Source organism: Prionailurus viverrinus, chromosome A3 (assembly GCF_022837055.1).
Source record: "Prionailurus viverrinus isolate Anna chromosome A3, UM_Priviv_1.0, whole genome shotgun sequence".
Classification (NCBI taxonomy): domain Eukaryota; kingdom Metazoa; phylum Chordata; class Mammalia; order Carnivora; family Felidae; genus Prionailurus; species Prionailurus viverrinus.
In genome coordinates this window covers 82,614,792-82,637,687 of record NC_062563.1, presented here as the reverse complement: position 1 = coordinate 82,637,687, position 22,896 = coordinate 82,614,792, and the positions used below count along the sequence as shown (strand labels likewise).

The following is a 22,896-nucleotide window of genomic DNA, read 5'->3' as shown; positions in this document are numbered from 1 at the left end:
CACATTATGGTATTTTGGGACATTGTAGCGGCCGTGTAGGATTTCATCCTATGATCACATTTATTTACTGAAGACACTCATTAGGTTGTTTCCAGATATTTCCCTACATGAAACAGGCTATAACGAATTCCCTGGCATCTCTGTCTTCAGGCATACCTTAGACTGTTTCCTTGGGGTAAGTTCCCAGACGTGGTATTTCTGGCTCAAAGGGCAGATGCACCTTGGATGCTTTTTGCTAAATGGCCTGCCAACAAGTCTGCTCCAGGGTGTGTTTGAAAATGCCTATTTTCAAAGGTCTGATCTTTACTAAATGTTCTCTTTTGCTTTATCAAGTGTTTTTAGAAAGCCTGTTGGAGGTGCGCCTGGGTGGCTCGGTCGGTCAAACGTCCGACTTCAGCTCATGTCACGATCTCATGGTTTGTGACTTCGAGCCCCGCGTGGGGCTCTGTGCTGACAGCTCAGAGCCTAGAGCCTGCTTCGGATTCTGTGTGTCTCTCTCTGTCTGTTCCTCTCCCGTTTGCTCTCCCTCTCTCAAAAATAAAAAAGGTTAAAAAATTTTTTTTTGAGAAAGCCTATTGGCTCTTCATGTCCAGGTGAGGCTCCTGACAGGAAAAATTGGCTTGGGCGTCTTCAGGAGGTGGTGTGCAGGCATGTACCTGGGCTGCCATCAGCAGCGGGGATTTGACCTGGAGCAGCCTCTTGGCCCATAAGGTGCTCTTTGCAGTTCAAAAAAGGAGCAGAAAAAAGAGCCTCAGTGTTCACACACTCTGAAGCTCATAAAGTGTTGAAAGACAAGGAGAGAGACTTCTTTTTACAATGCTTTCACCAGAAACTGAGCCCTTTTGAGACTAGGGGCCATAGGAAAGTCTGGCTGCCGGGAGGTGACATCTACTAAGTGCCGTGTGAGTCCGAGGACCACACAAGGCCGCTCCTGGTTCCTTCACATCTGGGAGTGGAGATGGGTCTGAGTCCTGCTTGCGCCAAAGCCCTAGATGACGAGGCTCGTTGTCAATGACCTGAGGACCGTCAGTGACTTGAGAACCGCAATGTATTATCCACGACGGTAAAACCTACATCTTAAAGCATATTCGCATGTGGATAATTTAATCATCCCGGTGACCGAAATCAAGGCCACAGAAACCGTTCATAACACATATGAATTGCTCTAGGTCACACAGCTAATAACCGGCAGTTTTAAAATTGAGAACAAGTTTCCTGAACCTGTACAGTTTGGCCTTTCTACTCTCCTGTGGTGAATATTCTTATCCTGTGCATCCCGGGTTATATCATTTTCAACAGAGCCACCCTGAGGCCAGCGGTGGGGGTGGGAGGTGGGGTGGTGGGGGGGGAACAGACTCTAGAGTGAAAACACGAGGCATGTTTATTAAGTGCTTCCTGCCTGGGTGACTGGAGGCTCCGTCAGCCTGGATCTTTGAGCGAGGATGATGTGGATGCCAATGCCATCCACGGACCTGAGTTAGATACATAGCATCAGGCAAGAAATAAACCTTTGTTGTTTTCAGTCACTAAAATTCCAGGACTGTTTATGACTGCAGCACACTACCTAAAGGGAAGAAAGATAGGGAGTCTGGTGGAGTATGAGGGAGAGAAAGTTACCCAGCAACAGAGCTGGCCATTCTTAACACCTTCTCCCTCAAGACCCACCTTACACTTGGTCACTGCCACCTGCAATTCCTGCATGAAGTTATGGGTCAGTTTTTGGAAGGAGAAGTGAAAAGCTCATCTTCTGGGGAGCGTGGGTAGAGAAGAGAAGCCCAGAACCTGGAGGGTCTGGCTGTGAGGACAAATGTCTACCTCCCAGAACCACAGATAGCCCAGTGGAAGGTGTGTGGAACTGCAGAATTCAGTGCCCTCTCTGTTCTCAGCCTCAGCGACACATGCAGGTGCAGTGGGCACTGCAATTCAGCCTCCTGTCCACCAGGGGGCCATGCACTGCTCCTCAGGCACATGGGCTACTCAGGACTCTTTCAGGGTATGAGTGGGGCTTCAACACCCTTATTAAGGTCTAGCCATCCTTCTTATTGTCCCAACCTTATGTCCTCTTGGCATTCATAGCCCCATTTTCTGACCCAGTTGAAAATCCTCTCAGGAACGCTTGCTCTCCCTCATTTCATAGGGGTGAATAGTCCTCCCCAAGGTGGAGAATCCCAGGACCCATGAGTGAGCCATCTCTACAAACCAGTGCCTGTTCGGAGTATGGGCAGTGGGCATGCCTGGCAAAGGTGGCCCTTGGCACCCGTCTTTGGATAACTATGTCATTCTTAGGTACCACAGATGATAAATTTATCTGTGTTCTCTTTCAACAGACTTTGTGCTAGAAGTATCTCTATAGAGCTGAACCATCTACAATGCCTCCGGGAGACTACTGTACTTTCATACAGCTTCCCAAGTTCACCGGGCAGTGCTTCATCTCAGCCCTTCTCTTTGGTAGGGCATCTCTCTAAACTGACTAGGCCCTTCTCTCTTTCTGTATCTGCTTTCCTTACCCTTGAAGACAAATTCATTTTCTTGGAGGGCCACCTTCATTACTCCCTAAGCCGGGATAATCCTTGGAAAGCACGTGAAGTATTTGGAGTACACAACTCCTTGCCTTCCAGGGCCTCTCCGGCAGCCCTGGGTCTCCCATCTCACCTCTACTTTACATACTGCCTCCTCCTGCTCCTGACTTTGCTCCTGCAAAGACTCCTAGGCAGAAGGATACCTGCGTTTCATCTCCACATCTACCTTTGAATTTTTTTTTAACATTTATTCATTTTTGAGAGAGAGAAAGACAGAGTGCGAGTAGGGGAGGGGCAGAGAGAGAGGGGTGATGCAGAATCCAGAGTAGGCTTCAGGCTCTGAACTGTGAGCACAGAGCCCGACATTGGGCCTGAACCCACACCCATGAGATTTAACCTGAGCCGAAGTCGGACGCTTCACTGACTGAGCCATCCAGACTCCCCTCCACATTTACCTTTGGCAAACTGTAATTTTAAGCAGTTGACTTCATCTCCCTAAGCCTCCGTTTTCTCATCTGGAAACTGGCAATATTGGATCACCTCAAGAATGAGTTCTATGCCTTCTGTCAATTCCCTCTCTCACTTTATTTATTTAATGTTTATTTTTGAGAGAGAGAGAGAGAGAGAAAGAGAGAGTGCATGCATGAGCAGGGGAGGAGCAGAGAGAGATGGGGACAGAGGATCCCAACCGGGCTCTGCGTTGACAGCAGAGAGCCTGACATGGGGCTCAAACTCACAAACCATGAGATGGTGATCTGAGCTGAAGTCAGATGCTTAACCAACTGAGCCACCCAGATGTCCCCCTCTCTCACTTTAGACCTAGCCTTCCAAGTCTCAGTCCTTCAGGACAACATCTGTGCTTCCAGATATTTTCTTTGAATTCTTCCCAGGTGCCTTCTAGAGGTGGGGCCTCATCTGTGAAGTGTGACTCTGATGGTGGGAACACCACAGCCTGCATCAGGTGGGTGAGTGGAATTCTGGAACATGATTTTGTGGTTTCTACCACCCGTTGCAAACAATCAGCCATGCAGAACTTGGTTGTCTAAGTGGTACTCTGGATTTCTTCTGTAATATGGGACAGAGGGTATGACATCCTACCCTCCTGACCTAAAAGGGGCTGGGTGCTTTGTTCATTGCTTCACCAGGGAGTTACTTTTTGTGGAAACGAGAAAATATGATCCTTTTCTCCTCTAGAGCCCTGGGTAGTTGTGGCAGCTTTCTAGAATGGATTAAAAAAAGAAGTATGTGCCCTTTGGGGGTGAAGATGGAAGCCATCTGGGTGACTTGAAGAGAGCTTGAGACCAGGCAAATACAAACCCAGTGTCATGACCTCACATTTGCAAATGACTAAAAATTTGCCCAGAAAGCATGGATGACTAATCCACGCAGGAGCCTTCCCAGTGAGGAAACTTTAAACAAGAAACAACAACAAAAAAAACCTATAACAAAAAACAAAACAAGGCCAAAAAACCCCAAACAACAACAAAAAGATGGGATAATTAGTAAGGCTCTTAGGACTCCCCAGAATTACAGCCGAGCAAGCTCGTTAAGGCCTAAGTGGTTGTTTTCCATCTGGCTATAGCTGCTGGATGCACTCGGGTGGCTTACCAGAATAAGGATGCCCTGTCACTGCTGTTTTACCAGACGCTAATTAATCCCTTCAAACTGTCGCCGGGAGGTGGGTCAGGCACATAAGCCTCCCCTGAAGAATCGACCAAGACAGCAACCGGGGCCCCAGCTCACCCCAGAATGGCCCCAGGGAGCCATTCTATCTCAGGTCACTCATCACCCTTCCTCAGCTGGTTTTCACTGTGTCTCCACAGAAAGCCCTGCCCAGGATCCCAAAAAGCAGTGAGGCGCAAAGTCGCACCACGGACAAGTCACTTAAGCTCTCTGGACTTGTTTCTCTCCTCTGCCATATGAGAACCTAGCAAGCCCTGCTATTCAGGTAGCCTCAGTAGCCTCAGAACTGCTAAGTTGAGGTCGGTCCAGAATATAAAGTATCAGATGAGCGAGTCTGAATTCTCGTGTAGTTCTTTTTTTTTTTTTTTTTTTTTAATGTTGCTTATTTTTGAGAGAGACAGAGAATGAGTGGAGGAGGGGCAGAGAGAGGCAGACACAGAATCCGAAGCAGGGTCCAGGCTCTGAGTTGTCAGCACAGGACGTGGGGCTTGAACTCATGGACCGTGAGATCATGACCTGAGCCAAAGCCAGACACTTAACCAATTGAGCCACCCAGGCGCCCATCTGACATAGTTCTCACAGAAACTGTTTGTTGAGCTCTCGTTACACTCCAGGCACTATTCTAAGTGCCACAGGGATAGTCGTTTGCTTAATCCTTATAATAATCTTGCAAAGAGTTTTGCAGTCCCATATTACAGAAGAAAAAACTGAGGCTCAGATTTGTCAAAACTTATACAGGGAGATCACAGAGCTGGCAAGCAGCAAGATTTGAACCCCAATCTGTCTGTCCTAATGCTCTTTTCCTTTGCATAGTATTTCTTTTTTAAAGTTTGTTTGTTTGCTTATTTATTTAGAGAGCACGAGCAGGGGAGGGGCAGAGAGAGAGGGAGACAGAGAATCTGAAGCAGGCTTCACACTGTCAGCGCAGAGCTTGATGTGGGGCTTAAACTCATGAACAGTGAGATCATGACTTGAGTCAAAACCAAGGGTCGGGCACTCAACTGACTGAGCCACCAGGTGCCCCTCTTTTTTTTTTATTAACTTAAAAAAAATTCCCGTATAGTTAACATACGGTGTTATAATAGTTTCAAATGTACAACATAGTGATTCAACAATTCTATACATTTTTCAGTGCTCATCATAAATGTACTCTTAATCCCCTTTACCTATTTCACCCATCCCCCTGCCCAGCTCCCCTCTGGTAACCACCAGTCTGTTTCTTGGTCTCTCTCTCTGTTTCTCTCATTCCTTTGCTCATTTGTTTTGTTTCTTAAATTCTACATAGGAGTGAAATCATATGGTATTTGTCTTTCTCTGACCGGCTTATTTCACTCAGCATTATACTCTCTTGCTCCATCCATGTTGTTGCAAATGGCAGGATTTCATTTTTTCTAATGGCTGAGTACGATTCCATTATGTGTGTGTATGCGTGTGTGTGTGTGTGTGTGTGTGTGTGTTGATGGACACTTAGGCTGCATCCATAGTTTGACTTATTGTAAATAATGCTGCAATAAACATAGGAATGCATGTATCCTTTTGAATTAGTGTTTTTGTCTTAAAAAATTTTTTTTAATGCTTATTTATTTTTGAGACAGAGACAGAGCGTGAGTGGGGGAGCAGAGAAAGAGGGAGACAGAGAATCTGAAGCAGGCTCCAGGCTCCAAGCTATCAGCACAGAGCCCGACGCAGGGCTGGAACTCACAAACTTTGAGATCATGACCTGAGCTGAAGTCAGATGCTTAACCGCCTGAGCCACCCAGGTGCCCCTAGTGTTTTTGTATTTTGTGGGTAAATACCCAGAAGTGTGATTATTGGATCATAGGGTAGTTCCATTTTTAACTTTTTTTTTAATGTTTGTTTATTTTTGAGAGAGAGAGAGAGAGAGAAAGAGACAGAGTGCAAGTGGGGGAGGGGCAGAGGGAGGGAGACACAGAATCCGAAGCAGGTTCCAGGCTCTGAGCTGTCAGCACAGAACCCGACGCGGGCCTCGAACCCATGAACCATGAGATCATGACCCGAGCCAAAGTCTGTCGCTTAACCAACTGAGCCACCCAGGTGCCCCAAGAGGCAACTTCTTTACAATTATTAGGGAAGTCGAAGAGGAGACATTAAGCCTGAGTCTTGAGGACAGAAAGAACCAGGAGGTTCTGGCATTTTCCTCCCCACCTGTTTTGATGTCCTCACTCTTTGCTTCCTTGAGTTGTTTTGGAAATGAGGCAAAGTGTTAAAGAAACTAGCAAATGGCATGATAGAGAATTCTCAGTTTTCATGGGGCCTGAATCTCCCCCGTGGAGAAAATTGCCTTTTAAAAGCCCCTTTTGGAGAGCTGGTACAGGCCAAATAGCTCTCTGCATAAGGCAGGCAATTGGGGAGATACAGAAACTGCCTCGGAGAGCGTTGGAGAGGGCTAGAAGTTAAAGAGGGACTTGGGGAGAAAAAAATGTCTACTAAGGGTTTTTATTCCCTTGTTTTTTGAGTGGTGTGTGATAAAAGACGCCTTCCCACAAAATGACCCATAAAATTTCTTGTTCCCAAACGCTTTCTGGAGTAGGTTGGCTTTTTGAGGATATGAAAAAACGTTGGGTCCTCCTCCAATCGTGGCTTTAGGTCAACCCAAGACTGTTCACAGGAGGCCAACCACTTATGGGTTAGACAAACACCTAAACACGATGGCGTGAGTCATAAAAATAAATAAAGGCTTCTGACCACCACTGTGATTCTGAGATGGACGGCTATGCTCCTGACGCTGTTCGGTGGCATCTGTCGTACTGCTGACAGCTGTGCAGAGGCTGCTGAAGACTCAGGGCCAGGCAGGTGCCACGGCAGCTGCCCACATGGCTGCCAGCATCTAGCACCATGCCTGGAACGCACGAGGTGCGTGGGAAACGTCGGTGGGTACACGACTGCATGTCGTCCGTGCTGCCGCTACCTCACCCTTCAGCTCTCTGAGGGGTGGGGTTCACACGGAAGCAGGGTGTTTATTGCAGCCCCTTGTTCTAGGATTCAAGTATAGCTCCACTGACTTGGGCCTGGGACAGCGTGAGGGACAACACAGAAGTGACTGCAAAGTTATCACTTTCTCCGGAAGCTTGCCTGCCTTCCTGGAACAAACTGCCTTGTGGACTCTCTCTTCCTCTGCAGTGTGTTCTTCCCCAGAGGCACGTTGGTCTGTCATATGAATATGCCTTCAGAAAGTGCCTAGACGTTCCTGAATTTGCGGGTGAGTGCGGCTTAGGTTCAAACAGGAAGTTCTGCCGCCTACAAAATTCCCTGAGGGTCTAGACCGAGCATAAGCTCAGCACAGTCTGATGTTCTAGACGTGCGCTGTCCAGTATGGTAGGCACTAGCCACATTTTAAGTGCTGAACAGCCATGTGTGGCTGGTGGCTACTGTATTGGACAATGCAGATTGCAGAATCTCTCCAACGCCCCAGAAAGTTTATTAGACATCCCTGTCTAGAACCAGAGCTCAGAAAATGGATTCTGCTATCAAGAAGCTGGCTATCATGTATAAACAAGAAAACTGTTTACTTGGGCTAAACGGTGGAAATCTGTCACATGTCGTTAGGTACAAAAGTCAGCATGGAAAGCTTGGGGACAAAATTTCCCTTGAAAAAAATCCCTTAAGAAGGGGTCACTTTGGAGGCTAGTTCTCAGTAAATTCAACAATGCAGTTCTTCGTTCAGTGATGGAGAAGGTCTTTGTTCCTCTGGTGGAGCACCAGAAGGAGAATCTGGTTGGTGGTTAGGAGCGAGGCACAGGAAAGATCAATGGTATCTTTAGACATGGGCCCAGGGACCTTAGAGGACCTTTGAGGGCTCAGCTGGGAGGCCCAGGAAGCTCAATCACGGAAGGCACATCTGAGTCACATCCCCACTCTCAGGCCCTTTGCTCTTCCAGTGGATGACAGGTGGAGTATTTAATGGTTCTTTTCTATACAAGGTGGTTTTGTCTTTTTGCTTTGTTTTGTATTTTGGTGCCAAATGGTGGGGCTGAAGTTGAGTACTTGAAATGCATCTATGATATGATTTCTCCATAGATATTCTAGGAAGGAGCCCTTTCTTTGCTGGAGGCTTCTGAAAGGAAGGTCTTCTCTCTACCAGAGACCCATGTGTTTTGTAATTTAAAAATAGCAAATTCCTCCTTGAACTTGCTTTGGGAGGCCAGAATTTCAACTACATCACTGAACTTTGGGAGACATAACACTGGCCCCTCAGCTCAAACCCAAAGTTGGTATGTACGGGGGCGGGGGTTGGTGTAGCACGGAGGTGCAAAGGGCACTCGGGGCCTTGGAAGCCCAGCTGAAGTCTTCCGGACCCAGACGCCGCTCCTGGGTCACCCTAGCAAGCCCTGTCCCCTGGAACTCCTAGAGCATGTAATGTTCTGCCCACTCAGACTGGCTCTATTTGTTGACGTGTATCTTCATGTGTATTTTATATGTCCATGACCTGTCTTTCCAGTTAGATCATAAACTCTTCCAGGTAGACGACATATGTCCTTTATCTCTTTTTATAACCCACGGTGTCCAACACGGAGCCTTCATATAAAAGTGCTCCGTTTAATCCCAGCTTCACTACATTAGCATCCAGTTATAAGTGATTCCCTTACGAGAGAGAAGAACTATGGGCATGAATAATTATACAGATGTGCTTTAAGAGCGTGAACTGTATAAAAGTATTTGCCCTTTCAATTGAGCAAGCTGAATTTTTAAAAAGCATTTACGTAATTTCAAAGTTATTGAGGATTGCCAGGGGGAATCCCAAGTCAGGAATTTACACTGCTTACAAAAGCAAAGAGAATGAAGGTTAGTTGCCTTCTACCCCAAACTGTGAGGTAACCCCAATATTGGATTTTAATCAGAGTCTTATGAGAACAGGTCTCTTTCCAACCTCCTCAGATAAAGTCACTGGACTTCTCCATAATGTGTGGGTTTTTTTGTTTATTTAAAGATTTAAAAAATGTAGGATAAGGGTGCCAGGGTGGCTCAGTTGGCTGAGCATCCAACTCTTGATTTCAGCTCAGGTCATGATTCCAGGGTCATGGGGCTCCAAGCTGAGCATGGAGCCTGCTTGGGATTCTCTCTCTCTCTCTCTCTCTCTCTCTCTCTCTCTCTCTCTCTCTCTCCCTCCCCCTCTGCCCCTCCTCCCCACTTGTGTGCATGTGCTCTCTCTCTCTAAAGTTAAAAAAAAAATGTAGGATGGGGCACCTGGGTGGCTCAGTCGGTCGAGTGCCTGACTGCGGCTCAGGTCATGATCTCATGGTTTGTGGGTTCAAGCCCCTCATCGGGCTGTGTGCTGACAGCTCAGAGCCTGGAGCCTGCTTCAGATTCTGTGTCTCCCTCTCTCTCTGCCCCTCCCCTGCTCACGCTCTGTCTCTCCCTGTCTCTCAAAAATAAATAAACATAAAAAAATTTTTTTAAAAATGTAGGATAAATGAATGGTGAATTAGCATCTTAGAGTAACAGACCACACTACTCCATGAAGATTCTCATTAAAAGAACTGTTTTCAGTAGTTCCTTATCTTTTTTGTGCATGTCTTCCTTATTCACTTTTTAACGTAACATGAGAAATCATTTTATGTTGGACTAAAGATTATTTTTACTGCATTAGGAGAAACCCATGCTTCTCATATTGGAACAAATGTAATAATTCAGCATAAAAAATCTCTAATTGTATTTTACAAACATCATTTTAAATATTGCCTAACACACTGCTAACTTTGGCTAGATTTTAAATAAAATAGACTTCAATGAGACAATATTAAAAGCATATCCCAAGGGATTAGACACAGCCTCAAACACTGGAGGTTTTCTTACTGTTTTACAACGTTGTGGAGAACTGCTACAGGAGTTGGTATCATGATTATTTTCACTCTGGCTTTACCAATCGTGACAAATGTTTTACTCCTGCCCCAACTGCTATTACCTCTGGCTCTCCAAACGTGATGATACAATGATGATACAGTGTCATGATTTCCGTTTCTCACAGGAGGCATAAAGTGCCCACTTGAACTGGTGACTGATGGTTAGTGTGATATTTGGAAAGTTCTTAATGTGATGGTAACTGCGTCTAGCACTTAGTGCTGCGATGCAGATTACTCAATTTACTAATGTATTTCAACAATTAAAACATTTTTCCCCCTCTTTCAAAAAAAGCAAATAAATAAAGTGCCTACCTAAGCTTACACAAGGAATCCCTGAGGCAGGGGTGCCCCATTCTCACCTCTCACCACAGACTCGCTGCTTCTCCCTCCTGTTCCCAGACCAGCTGTTTAGGTGAGCTTTGATTATTTTCATCTCTCGGTTTAGAATTAATGACAGCATACTGACAGAGAGGGAGTTGCTGGGGTCATTAGCAAACATTTGCTATCATCCTTATTCATGAAACCTTGGAAGGCCCCCCAAACCTCACATCGTCCCCAAGGCTCATGGCTGGCTTGCTGCTTCCCAGGGCCTATTATTTAGGGACAGTCTGTTGCTCTTTCAAAGAACGATGTCTCCTTACTTCTGTAAGACTTTGCTCACCTGGTCACCATCTTTCCCTGGGAGATGGAAGGTACATCAAAGCAAGAGAAAGCGTCAGTGGCTATTTCTTCCCCTTCTGTCTTGGTTGAGTATTGTTTTGGCATCTGTATACACCTATTTTAATTAATTATTTAGTGTTTGTCTTGCAAGGCAGTTCTTGGCCTTGTGCAGGAGACTTTTTTTTTTTTTTAGGGAAGAATCATTGTGAAATTAACATGGTGGTTAGTAAGCAAGGCATGCACGCAGTGTTGCAGCGTTTTCTTGTGAAAGGAAGACTCTAAATTCATTTCCAAAATGCCAGGAACAGCTCATTTGGGCCATTACTACTTGCCCTCTGACCTCTTTACAAGTTATATGTCACTCTGTGTTATTTGTCTCAGAGTAACGATTGGGTCCCACCCTGACAATTCTCCAATGAATAACTGATTGAAATAGTTACCAATAAGGAAGGCAGGCTTCCCCCACAACCTCAATCTTTCTCAGAGCATCCACTGTTTAAAACAGGTGTCAGGTCCTCCTGAGGTCCAAAGTCAATCCAAATAAGGAAGATTTCTATAAAACTTGGTTGAAAGGCACTTTCTTTTACTTCAGTGTCTTATATTTGAGGTAGGGATAGAGTGAGAAGAGGAGGAGGTTAAATCAGGGATGTTGGCACACAGCTGTAGAGCTGTAATGACAGTTGCATGATTTTTTGGGGGAGTGCAAGGATGTCCCTGCGTCGAAATGCAATTTTCACAGGAAGATATGCACAGATCAGAGTATCACAGCCCCATAGAATCCAACAGTTTGATTAGGTGAATGTGTATGGAATTCACCAAGGCAGAGCTCCTTAATTTGGGATCCAGGATGTTTCCCAAAAATACAAACTCTTGGGACCAACTCCAGATCTTTTGAAACAATCTCCCGGAATGAGGCTGGGCTTGCGCCTTTAAGTGGGCTTTCTGGGTGATTCTTAAGCACACTAAAGTTTAAACCCACCAGAGACCTTCGTCAGTTTTACTCACTGATGTATTGTCTGAGTGCCTAGAACAGCCACTGGCACAGCTCAATAAATACCTGTTGCATGAGTGAAGACCTTCAGTGTTTGAGGCACTTGGAGGCTCCAATTATAGCTGTCTTCCACACCATCTAATCCACAATGCTGTCACAAAGCAAGTATAATGTCATATTTCAAAAGGGATCTTTCTAGCGAGGCTGTGGGGCACGGAAGTTCCCCCATCTCTGTCCAATAGTGTCAGCAAACTGTCCCCACCTTAACAGGTGCGCATATAGGTGCCTCCCTGCCTATACTTAACTGCAAAAGCTGTGACAGAATCATGCCTCATAACTTTGCATCTTTGAAAAACAAAAATGGAAAAAAGGGATTAATAAAAACATTTAAGGCGTAAGTAGGACCCTAGAACCAGCATGTGAGTAAATATCTCTGCTCACCTCCCGAACTGAAGCTAGGCAAACTTCTATAAGCTATAGTTTTATTTGTAGGCAGAATAGCCAAGGAATCAAGTTTCCTTCCTAATCATTCAAACCACAGGAAAGAGAAGACATGGATATTCAGTCTTGCTTTTGTATATATACTGTGCTAAGATTATATGTAATGGGGCGCCTGGGTGGCGCAGTCGGTTAAGCGTCCAACTTCAACCAGGTCATGATCTCGCGGTCCGTGAGTTCGAGCCCCGCGTCAGGCTCTGGGCTGATGGCTCGGAGCCTGGAGCCTGTTTCCGATTCTGTGTCTCCCTCTCTCTCTGCCCCTCCCCCGTTCATGCTCTGTCTCTCTCTGTCCCAAAAATAAATAAACGTTGGAAAAAAAAAAAATTAAAAAAAAAAAAAAAGATTATATGTAATGATTTATTAAGAACCCACTGCATCCTTAACAGGTAGATGGATAAAGAAATTGGTACATCTATACAACAGAACACTACTGAGCGATAAAAACTATTGATAACACACCACATGAATCTCAAATGCATTACGCAAATGGGAAAAAACCGACCTCAAAAGATTACATACTGCATGATTTTCTTTCTAGGACACTCAGGAAAAGGCAAAACTATAGAGAGGGGACATGGAACAGTGGTTGCCTGATTAGGGGTTAGGAGTGAGGGACAAATTTAACTATAAAAGGATAGCACAAGGGAATTTTGGGGGGTGATGGAACAATTCTGTATCCTGGTTGAGGTGGTGGTTAACAGGAATCTATGCATGAGTTAGAACCCGTGGAAAGTACATCAAAGTGAATTTACTGTATATAAATTATACTTAAAAAGAAAACCCATTGTACACACAACATAAACTCATTAGGTCTCCGAGGCACTTTCCTTCCCTTGATCAGTTTATCAAAGTGGGAAACATGTGAACAAGTGGTCTTGGAGCATATATTAAAGTGAGGGAACACTGTTAATACCGTTTGGTTTATACTTAAGTACATCATATCTGGTGCCAAATTTAGCATGTTACAAACCAGAAACCGCTTTGTAGAAAATTCCTTTATTATAGTGCAAATAACTTTCAGCAGTGACATAATAATGTAAGAACACATTTAGCAACATTTTACACCACGCAGTAAATAAGAAAGTGTTTCCTTGAAAATATGTGATCATAAGAACATTATTTCTACATTAATGCCGGAAAATGCCAAGGCTGTTTCTCTCAAGGCCACAGGGCTCCCTCCCTCTTTTTGGATATATATATTTTTTAGTACAAATGAAAGGATTTGCCATTTTAACAAGTCACCATCAATTCCAAGAGTGATCTCTTAGGGGTTTTGAACTGAGGTTGGCAAGATTCGAAACGGGGTTTCAAATTTTAAAAAAATAGTATTTTTCAGACAATTCTGGGACAGCCCAAAAAGCAGAAGTCACTTCTATTAATTTTTAAGTAGATATACACATTCAATTCAATTTTGATGCAGAAATGGACAGATTGTCTAAAGCCTGCCTTTCGTTCCCCCAGAGCCTGACTGTTATTTATATTCCTTGGTTTTGGTCATATTGCAAAATTAGGCTCTGGTCAGAAATAACTCCTTACACACCCAAATGCTCTCCTGTGAAGCTTTAAATTGCACTTTCCACCCTGAATTCCCACCTTATACCTCACATGCCAACGAGAGGCAAGAACACGGTTTCCAGTTTCCAGCTAATGATTAACACAGCCCCCCTGCTAATTTCGTTATACCTGAATCAAACCATCACATCATTGAGATTAATTCCAACAGGCTTAACCAAGAGGTTCCCACTGGCCTCCCAGAGAAAGGAAGGGTTAACAGTGTATCTTCACACTAAGCTGCGTAAGGGCTTGGCCGATAAGCAGTTAGCCGATAGGTAGAGAGAACAGTGTCATTTCCAATCAACACACCCAGCTCCTCTGGTTTCTGCTGAATTATGCAGTGCGTGGGGATGGACAGTCACTCAAAGGAAACCTCCCGTGGGGGTCTTCCACCAAAACCCCTACAAATATAGTTCAGGGTGCCCTCTAAATGCCTGTACAAACACTCCTCAAAATCTAGTGGCTTGAGAAGCCACGAGAAGTTAATCACAGGCTTGAAAATACCTGGAGCCACAGAACAGCCCTCTTGGCTGAATATGGCTGATTAAGTCAGCTGGTACATAAAGCTTTTCAATGCTCAGCCAGTCTCGTTGGATAAAGTATCTTCTTCTATAACACAGTGGAACTGTGCTAAACGGTTTCAAAGTTGAGAAGAACCCAAATACATCACCTATAAAAAATTCACAATTTTAGGTTGCTTTTTCTTAAGACTTTGGTACTGAAACACTGTCTACATTCTCGACACGTGAAAATGACGTGGCCACTTCCGTGTCTCTGCATGTTGTGTAAAAAAAACTCCAAAGCAAAGCAGGGCAAGGACGTGTCATAACATGATGCAGTATGCTGTACAAACAAAACCTAAATTATATATAAATACACCCCCACCCCAGCATCCCTCAGTCCTCCCCACTACCTGACCAAAGCAATGCCAGGGGTCCTTCTCTCCAGGGCCAATGCACTTTGTGACGTCCAGTGCCCAGGACTCCGACCATCCCTTGCCGCGTGGTGACATTTACAGTACTGCAGGCTCCTCCTGATGACGCTCTGCTGTCGGATGGATCAGTTCCACAAGTGCACGGAAACTCTTCCAGCTTAAGTGGAAGCATTCATACTATTGGCTGGGCTCAAGAGACCTGGAGTTCTGGGAGTTAACCTTCCAGATAAACTAACTGGATCATTTCCTAATCCGGATCCCCTCTTATCCTAATGTCTCAGCACAGCCAACACAGCGGGAAGCATCCTCTCCTCTGAAGCTCCAAAGGCATTGCTTAGGGACATTGGCGAGGGTCACGTGATAAAAGTAATACAATGAGCTAACAGCTTAAGTCGATATAAATTACTTCCAAGTAAGTTATTTGGGGCCACTTGCTTCTGCTTTACATTGCATTCCAGAATCATTTTCATAGTATACTTTTAAAAGTTTATATAACAGTTATTTTCAAAATTGTCTATGCAATCATCTGTTATATGTTTTCAATCAGTTTAATAACAACTTAATGAGCTGTTATAAAGACCTGGGAAAAAGTAGTTAATTAGTCTTAAGGAAGCCAATACTGTGCTAATTCACAGTAAGGAGAAAAAGTCATGTAAGTAGAATTCATGTAATCGTCGATTACTTGAAAAGCAGTTTTATCGAAATGTTGCCAAGTTTTCCCAAAAGCACTTACAGCAATTTATATCAAGAGATCCTAAGTTTAGGGGTATGGAAGATACAATTCTTTCATGATTGTAATATGTAGTTTTCCCCTTTGGACCTAAGATATTTGTACATTCAAAAGTTCATAACTTGTTTTTGAGACATTAATCATTCCCTAATACATACACTGAGTATAAATAAATAACTCCGAGAAAGCTTTCAAAATCTGAATTAACAATTATGTTGTGCAAAAACAAACAAACAAAAAAAAAAAGAAGAAAAAAACCAAAAAAAAAAACCAACCAAACCTCGAACAACCTACATTCTATGTAAATACCCTGACTAAAATGTTGGTTGTGCTACACGATCCCACTTCAGTGCAGAAATGAGTTGATTTCGGTGTACCGTCTTTGTTGGTGGTGGTGTTGTTTTAGGTCTTTAGCACTTTTGTTTCTAAGTATCACCTTGTTTTGAAAAGATGAATAACTTGCTACCAAATCACAAATTATCACAAATCCATGTCCGTTTAGTCTGAATAAAATCCAGCATAAATGTATTACTTGGTTCTGGAAATAATGGCTCGGTGTCTTTGTTCTGACGGCTTCCTAAGGGCAAACCACAGTCTGAAGTTGTCATTTTGGGTCTAAACTGCACGGAAAGAAGAGACAGGGAAGCTTGCTTTTTTGTTTTTGTTTTCTTTTTAAGTCTCCAGATCTTGCTAGGACACTTCTTCCAGACCGACAGTCAGATAGTCGTGGCACCTGATCCTATTTGAAACGGAGGTGGTTTCAACAGTGTCAGCCAAGCTTAGTGATCTGGAGGTCCCCGTTTATCTTTATGGTGTCGATTGCAGATAACGTTTGAATGCGGTGGTAAAAATCAAAAAGTTGGTGTCCGTCCACAAACACTCTGAAACGTGGGTGCTCACAAAGAATTTCCACCTGGAAGAAACAAAATCATCATCTATCTCTCTCTCTCTCTTTTTTTTTTTTAATCATCATCTATCTCAATTCACAATTTCACTGAACCCTGCTGGGGAAAACAAATAAATAATACTTCATTTTAGAGAAAGGCACCATCTTCAGTGGTTCTCAAGCATCGGGGTGTACTAGACTCATACAGAAGGCTTGTTACGACACAGATTGCTGGGCTCCACCCCCCAAATTATCCATTTAGTAGGTCAAGGGTAAGATCTAAGAATCTGCATTTCCATCAAGTTCCAACACGATGCGGGCATGGCTGGAATGAGGAACACACTTTGTGAACCATTGCTCTATACTATTCAATATCCTTTAAAGATTTATTCATGCTTTAATTTCTCCCTTCTCCTCGTACTCCAGAAAGGGACATAAAGTAGCATATATTTATTTATATGAAACATAATGTCTCCACTGTCATCCCCTGAACAATTTTTTTCTTTTTAAAAAAAAATATTTATTTTTGAGACAGCGTGAGCAAGAGAGGGAGGGGCAGAGAGAGAGGGAGACAGAGGATCTGAAGCAGGCTCTTCATTGACAGCAGAGAGCTCAATGAGGGGTTCAAACTCATGAAGTGTGCGATCATGACCGGAGCTGAAGTCGGATGCTTAACTGATGAAGCCACCTAGGTGCCTCCATCCCCTGTACAATTCTGTCATACCCTCAGAGAAGACCCTAACAAAGCAGAACCGGTACCCCCTTAGTAGCATGTAATAACAGTCTAGACACTCAAACATGGTAAACACTACAGCAGAGAGGAGGTAATTAACCCTGGACCATGTGTAATTAACAAGGCTTTGTTAAGCTAAACAGAAATGCTGATTCCATACGGCAAAAGCTTTTTCTTCCTCTTTTCCTCAAGTAATTCACCATACATTTTAATCATTGGTTCTGTACTACGTATTCATTAAAAGCACTGGTGGCTCCCATGCAAGAAGAGACTTTATATGTGATATTAGTCACATTTAATACATATTATTACTAAAACTGTATCACCAAGAAGGGCTGATTTCATTTCAATTTGGTTGTTGGGGAGCATTATATTCTTGGCCGTCAGAAGCTCTGGTTACTCATACTCATGAGCTACGCATTAAGATTCATCATTGAGAAAGTGTCACAGTCAAAAAAAAAACAAAAAAAAGGAAGAAAAAAAACCTGTCACAGTCAAGAGGAGTCTAAGGGGTCATTACCATTCTAGAGAAGGGGGAGGGCACGGGACATGGACAGGGTTGCCTTCCCCAGGCTACGATGAGAACAATCTCGATTCTATCACTGATGTAGACGTCGTGGATTCTTATTCCTCCCACTACTTCTTTATAAGGCCCTTGTAAATTTCTAGATGAAGAGCAACAGGTTAAGGATAGCTGTGCTTTTAGTAGGCTTATATGCAACAGGGAGCTTTTAACTGAGTTGTCATTATTGTGATGTATATTAACAAGGTGTAATGCAGACAACTTCATTACCAGGACTGATAGTTCAGTAAATCCTTTCCTAACACAGTACCCACACTACTTGTATCTCTTGGCATTGGCCTTCATAGAGGAAGGTGCTACTCATATTGCTTGGTTGGATGGGAAGTTTGGGCTGTGCTTCCTGCCCACGAGATAGTGGAGAGCCAATTTATACTCATCTAGGCCCAAGAGAAGGAGTCTGTCAGCCACACAGCCTGTGGCAATAAAACACACTGAGGCTACTTAACCCAGAGGCAGAAACAGGACCAGGCCGTACAGGCAAAAGCAACAAGAAACAATGAAAAGATCATCACTATATTCTTTAAAAGGTCACAACCAATAAGGCTTACTGCTCCTTACAGGTTGAGGAAAATTCTAGCACTTATTATTATTTATTAATCAGGTGTTTCGGGGCCAGTATAGATTACGTTCCCAGTACTAGGTTGAGTACTACATAGAAAAGTATTTATTCTTAGCAATCCAGACATGGGTTTATTTACTAAATGTACTAGCTAAATAGAGCCAAGAGCTAGTATGGTATTAATTCCTATCAGCAAACAGAGCTCTTTTGATCTTTTTTTCTTTTTTTTGCCGTCAGGTGACAAATTTCCTGGACATGCAAAAATTCTGGCTGCTTAAAGCATTCTTGGCATACACTGCCGGAGAACAGCATCATCACCCTGCCAGCAGTTAGAATTGAGGCACTCGAGGTACTCACCCTGAATGGCTGGTCTGGGATGAATGGAAAGTAAGGGATTGCTGACTGTTCTTCACCTCTTTCCCCAGATATACAAGAATTTCTGAGTAGCTGCCGGTCTGTGAATACAGCTTTGAGTTCAATTGCCACATCGGCGGGAGGGTCTTCAGAGTCACCACAGGTCAAGCTGATGGCAAAGCTGAACAGAAAATTACCTCGTTAATCAGGGTTGGCCATGACAACACTTGCCAATGACCCAGGCCCCCATACTTGCTCCTTCTTCTCAGGGTGTGTTTGCTTTTAATGGGCCACTTTTTACACAGGGAATTGGGCTACGTATGGAGAAGGAGGATTACAATCAAGCCAGGCGTTTTGATACCTAAAGGAGGCTTTGCAAAAGGACTGATATTAGGGATGTCAGATACTTCAAACCACCCACACATTTGTACCTTAATCCATTTCAGAATTCTCAGAAGCAGCCCCAGAAATTGACCAGGGGAATAATAGCTTGTAAAGTCTGCCTGCCATTTACATTGACAGATCTTGCTCTAAGCACCATGTTTAAAAACCCTTAGAAAAAAATCCTTTGGCCTCCCTAAGGGTCAAAGAGAAAATGATGTGGGCCTATATTTATAATCTCTGATATAAATAGCTGTCTGGACAAATGATGGCTAGGATTCATACACATTCTTTTCATGGGAACATGGTACTTTCTTGGCGCTTCTAACTAGCAACACTGGCCACAGGGAGAGGAGGAGGGACAATAAACCACAACAAGAGTGGGCGCCGCCTTGTAACTCCCTGATAAGCCTTCCCGTGACAAGGACTCTCTGTCTTACCTCTCTGGGTTGAGGTCTACGATGCCCATCACCAACACCTTCTTGCCTGGTCTCATGCCACCTTTAATGTGCCCACAAAATGGAACTATCTGCAAAGGATGACAGGAGAAGCAGGAAGTTTACAGCCTGTAGGGGAAGAGCCAAGCCCTCAGATCCTGGGGACCTGACTCATTAGAAAATGCAGTTAGAAAGAAAATGGGTACAGGCGGAGACACAGAGCACAGAACTAAATCACTTACCAGTCGTGGGAAGTACACGTCGGCTTGAACTGGAGAGCCCAAAGAGTTGTTTAAATGCCCATCATCTAGTTTCTAAAAATAGAAGCACACAGATTGGCTTTCCAAAGGCTCTAGTTTTGGGGGTGGGGGCGGGAGAGGGGAAGGGGAAGGGGTGGGAAAGAACCTACAGGGATCTGGCTGAATCCAGCAGCCTTGGCAGGACACAGGCAGCGTCTGCAGATGCTGCCACCTCACAGCCCATTGAATAACCGCAGAAAGCCCCGGAACAAAACCCGTCCTTTCCACCTGGTAGCTAAGCTTCTGAAGATCCCCAGACCTTCAGATCTGGATCAAAATCCAGGTCGAGGCACACCGGGGAGCCAGAGCCCCGCGTCGGTGGAGGACAGGCCCCTCTTTAAATGCAAACGCCTCTGGACCCGCTGTCGCCCAGGCCTGTCCCGAAGGACGTGGCTGGAGTGCAGGGCCGCGCTCAACTTCTCTCGGGAGCCCCCGGGCCAGACCCATTTCCAAGGGGGAATCCCCGGGACGTCGGAGGCGGCGGCGGGGCGCGCGCCCCAGACACACTCACACACGCGCACACTCACACGTGCAACGTGCACACACCTGGCCGCCGGCTGCACGGCATCGAGGGGGCAGTCGGTCACCCCCATGCCGCCGTCCGCCCCCACGCACGCTCCCTCGGCTGCACCCGGGGCGCCCCGCCTGCCCCCCAGGCCTGCCTCTCACAGCCGGCGCTCGCTAACAGGTACCCGGCGCCTTCCCACGCGGGGGGCGCCGGGCTGGGCCTCACCACCTCTCCGCCGCAGCCAGGCTGGGCAGGCGGCGGTGTGCGGGGCCGCGGGAAGGGGGCGCCTCGCGTGCACCCCTCCGCACTCACCACCGCGGCATCGCTGTCGGCCACGGATCCCGCCATCTTCTTGCACTGCGCGCCGGGGTGCAGGGCTGGCGGCCCGGCGGCGGCGGGGGACGTGGGACGCGGCGCGCGGGCGGGGATCCCGGGGCGGTCCTGCGCCGGGCGGGGGCGCGGGTCCGAGGCTGGCTCGGGCGCGCGCACACAGGCGGGCACGCGTGCGCGCACGCCTGGGGCCAGGCGCCGACCAGGCAGGCTGGGCCGGGGAGGAGGGGGAGGGGAGCGGGAGGCGGCTCCGGCCGGGAGGTCGGAGGTGGCCGCTGCTGCCGGACCGCCGCTGCGCGGTCGGGGCTGCTTTCTTCCTCGGGGTGCTGCTGTCGCCGCCCGAGGAAGAAGGGTGGCGAAGGCCGCGTCGCGCTGGCCCTGGGCGGCATTTAAAGGTCGCAGGGGCCCGGCTCGGGAACCGGGAACAGGGCGGGGACCCAGCTGGGCTGCCGCGGCTTGCTCAGCTTGCCCTGCCCCTTGGCCATTGGAAGGTGGCGGGAGGCTGGGGCGGGAGGGACGGGCTAGTCGCAGTCGGGGCGTGCGGGAGGGAGGGCGGAGGTTCTGGGGGCTGGGGAGGTGGGGACCAGGGCCAGCCAGGTGACAGGTGCTTGTGACACTTTCGCCCCTCCCTTCCAGCCAACCTCCTTCCTTCTGTCACGTCCTGGGGCAGGTGGAACGACGGAGGCAGAGGTCAAGGGAAGACTGGAGGGTGGGAGCGGTATCCCAGAGCTCGAGATTTTTTTCAGAGAGTAATTTCTTTCAGAAAATTCCTTCAGAGTGGAGGGGGAGATTCATTCGGCCCTCTAGGATAGAAAGATAATGAAGTCTCTAGACTTGAATAAATAAATATTTGACCCACAAGCAAGAGGCAGAAAGGACTCAAAGTAAGGACTTTTATATCCCAGGAGGCTAGATAACAGAATAGGCCTCTTTCTCCCCTGTGGGAGGGGGCCGGTCTGGGGGACACTGGAGGCTGTCTAGGGCAGGGGTCTGGCTAAGTCTTAACCAAGTGGAACTGCCCATAGTGAATCCTTAGCCCCCATTGCGACCTGTCTTTTACAAGTCACCTGCTCTGTCCAGGGTAATAAGTTTCTTACTGGAAAACTCCTTATATCCTTTGTGGAGTCAGTCATTCCCAGGGGTACATCTCTCTTTTATTCCAAGGCACAAATTCCCTTTTGGCATTTCCACATTGGGATGATTATGTAACTTCTCAGATAAAGCTGTATCAACATACCCTCTATTAGGTGACATCTTGGCTTAAGCATTCCACTGTGTGAGTCACCAGGGTGTTTTACACTAATAAGCAGGGAGCATGTGTGGCCTGCTGCAGTCCCAGAGGGGCCCTCAATGGCTCCCTTCCAGCCACTGTTCCTGGCTGTGTGTCCTGGAACATCACTGCAGCTTTTATGTCTTAGCTTTCCCTTTATGGACCAGAGCTAATAATGGTAATCCCAGTCCAGTGTGGAGAGTTGCCTGCACACATGTGTATGTCACAGTCCTATGGTTTGTGTGCTCTGAATTAGACACCCAAGTGCATCAGAACTGTGGCTCACATTTTTGCTCCTGTTTATGAGTCTTAGGGATTGTTTAAAATATTAGGCAGTTATAGGAAACTGCTGACATTTTGAAAGCACACTGAAATGTATCCCAATTTCTGAGAGTATGGTGTGGAGAAAAAAAAACACTGAAGTCATTTTTCGTCATTAGTTAAGCATGACACAATACATCTCGGTGGTTAAAGAGCCTGTGCTCTGGGTTCAGATTCTGGATTTACCGTTTACTAGCTGGGTGATCTTGGACAAGTTTCTAAGCTTCTCTGTGCCTTAGTTTTTTCATCCGTGAACCAGAGATGACAGTGATGACAATAGTTGGTTCTTGTTGGGAAGGCTGAGTAAATTGGTCCTTGTACCTTCCTTAGAATAGTACCTGGCACATCGTAGCACTTAGACTTCAAAAATACTGAGTGTCTAGGGGCGTCTGGGTGGCTCAGTTGGTTGAGCATCTGACTTTGGCTCAGTCATGGTCTTGCGGTCTGTGAGTTCGAGCCCCGCGTCGGGCTCTGTGCTGACAGCCTGGAGCCTGCTTCGGATTCTGTGTCTCTCCATCTCTCCGTCCCTCCCCTGCTCATGCTCTGTGTCTCTCTGTCTCTCAGTAATAGATAAACATTAAGAAAATTTTTTATAAAAAAAATACTGTCTGGGGATTCAGCAGGGATTTTTTTTTTTTTTATCTTCTAGTGGGGAAAGGCAGTCAATGAATAAATAAATATGTAATGTGTCAGGTAGTAAAAGTGTTAGAAAAAATAGGAAAGAAAGCAAGGTGGGAGAGAGGGAGAGAGAGAAAGAGAGAGAGGAGGTGGAATGGTGTTATTTACATAGGGGTGGTCAGAGAAG

General features: G+C 45.8%; 1 protein-coding gene and 1 long non-coding RNA gene across 2 annotated transcripts; one reads left to right on the top strand and one right to left on the bottom strand.

Annotated features, from left to right (window-relative positions):
- The first annotated feature begins 7,275 nt into the window (after positions 1-7,275).
- LOC125162823 (uncharacterized) lies at positions 7,276-18,705 on the top strand. The gene is made up of 3 exons (XR_007151189.1): positions 7,276-7,422; positions 18,429-18,540; positions 18,617-18,705. It is a non-coding gene; the product is annotated as an uncharacterized LOC125162823 (long non-coding RNA).
- On the bottom strand, positions 13,193-21,037 carry LGALSL (galectin like). The gene is made up of 5 exons (XM_047854274.1): positions 20,483-21,037; positions 19,606-19,677; positions 19,367-19,455; positions 18,549-18,726; positions 13,193-16,343 (listed from the first exon to the last, which is right to left on the bottom strand). The coding sequence occupies exons 1-5, from the start codon at positions 20,516-20,518 to the stop codon at positions 16,200-16,202; spliced, it is 519 nt and encodes a 172-aa protein (XP_047710230.1). The 5' UTR covers positions 20,519-21,037; the 3' UTR covers positions 13,193-16,199.
- Between the last annotated feature and the right edge of the window lie 1,859 nt (positions 21,038-22,896).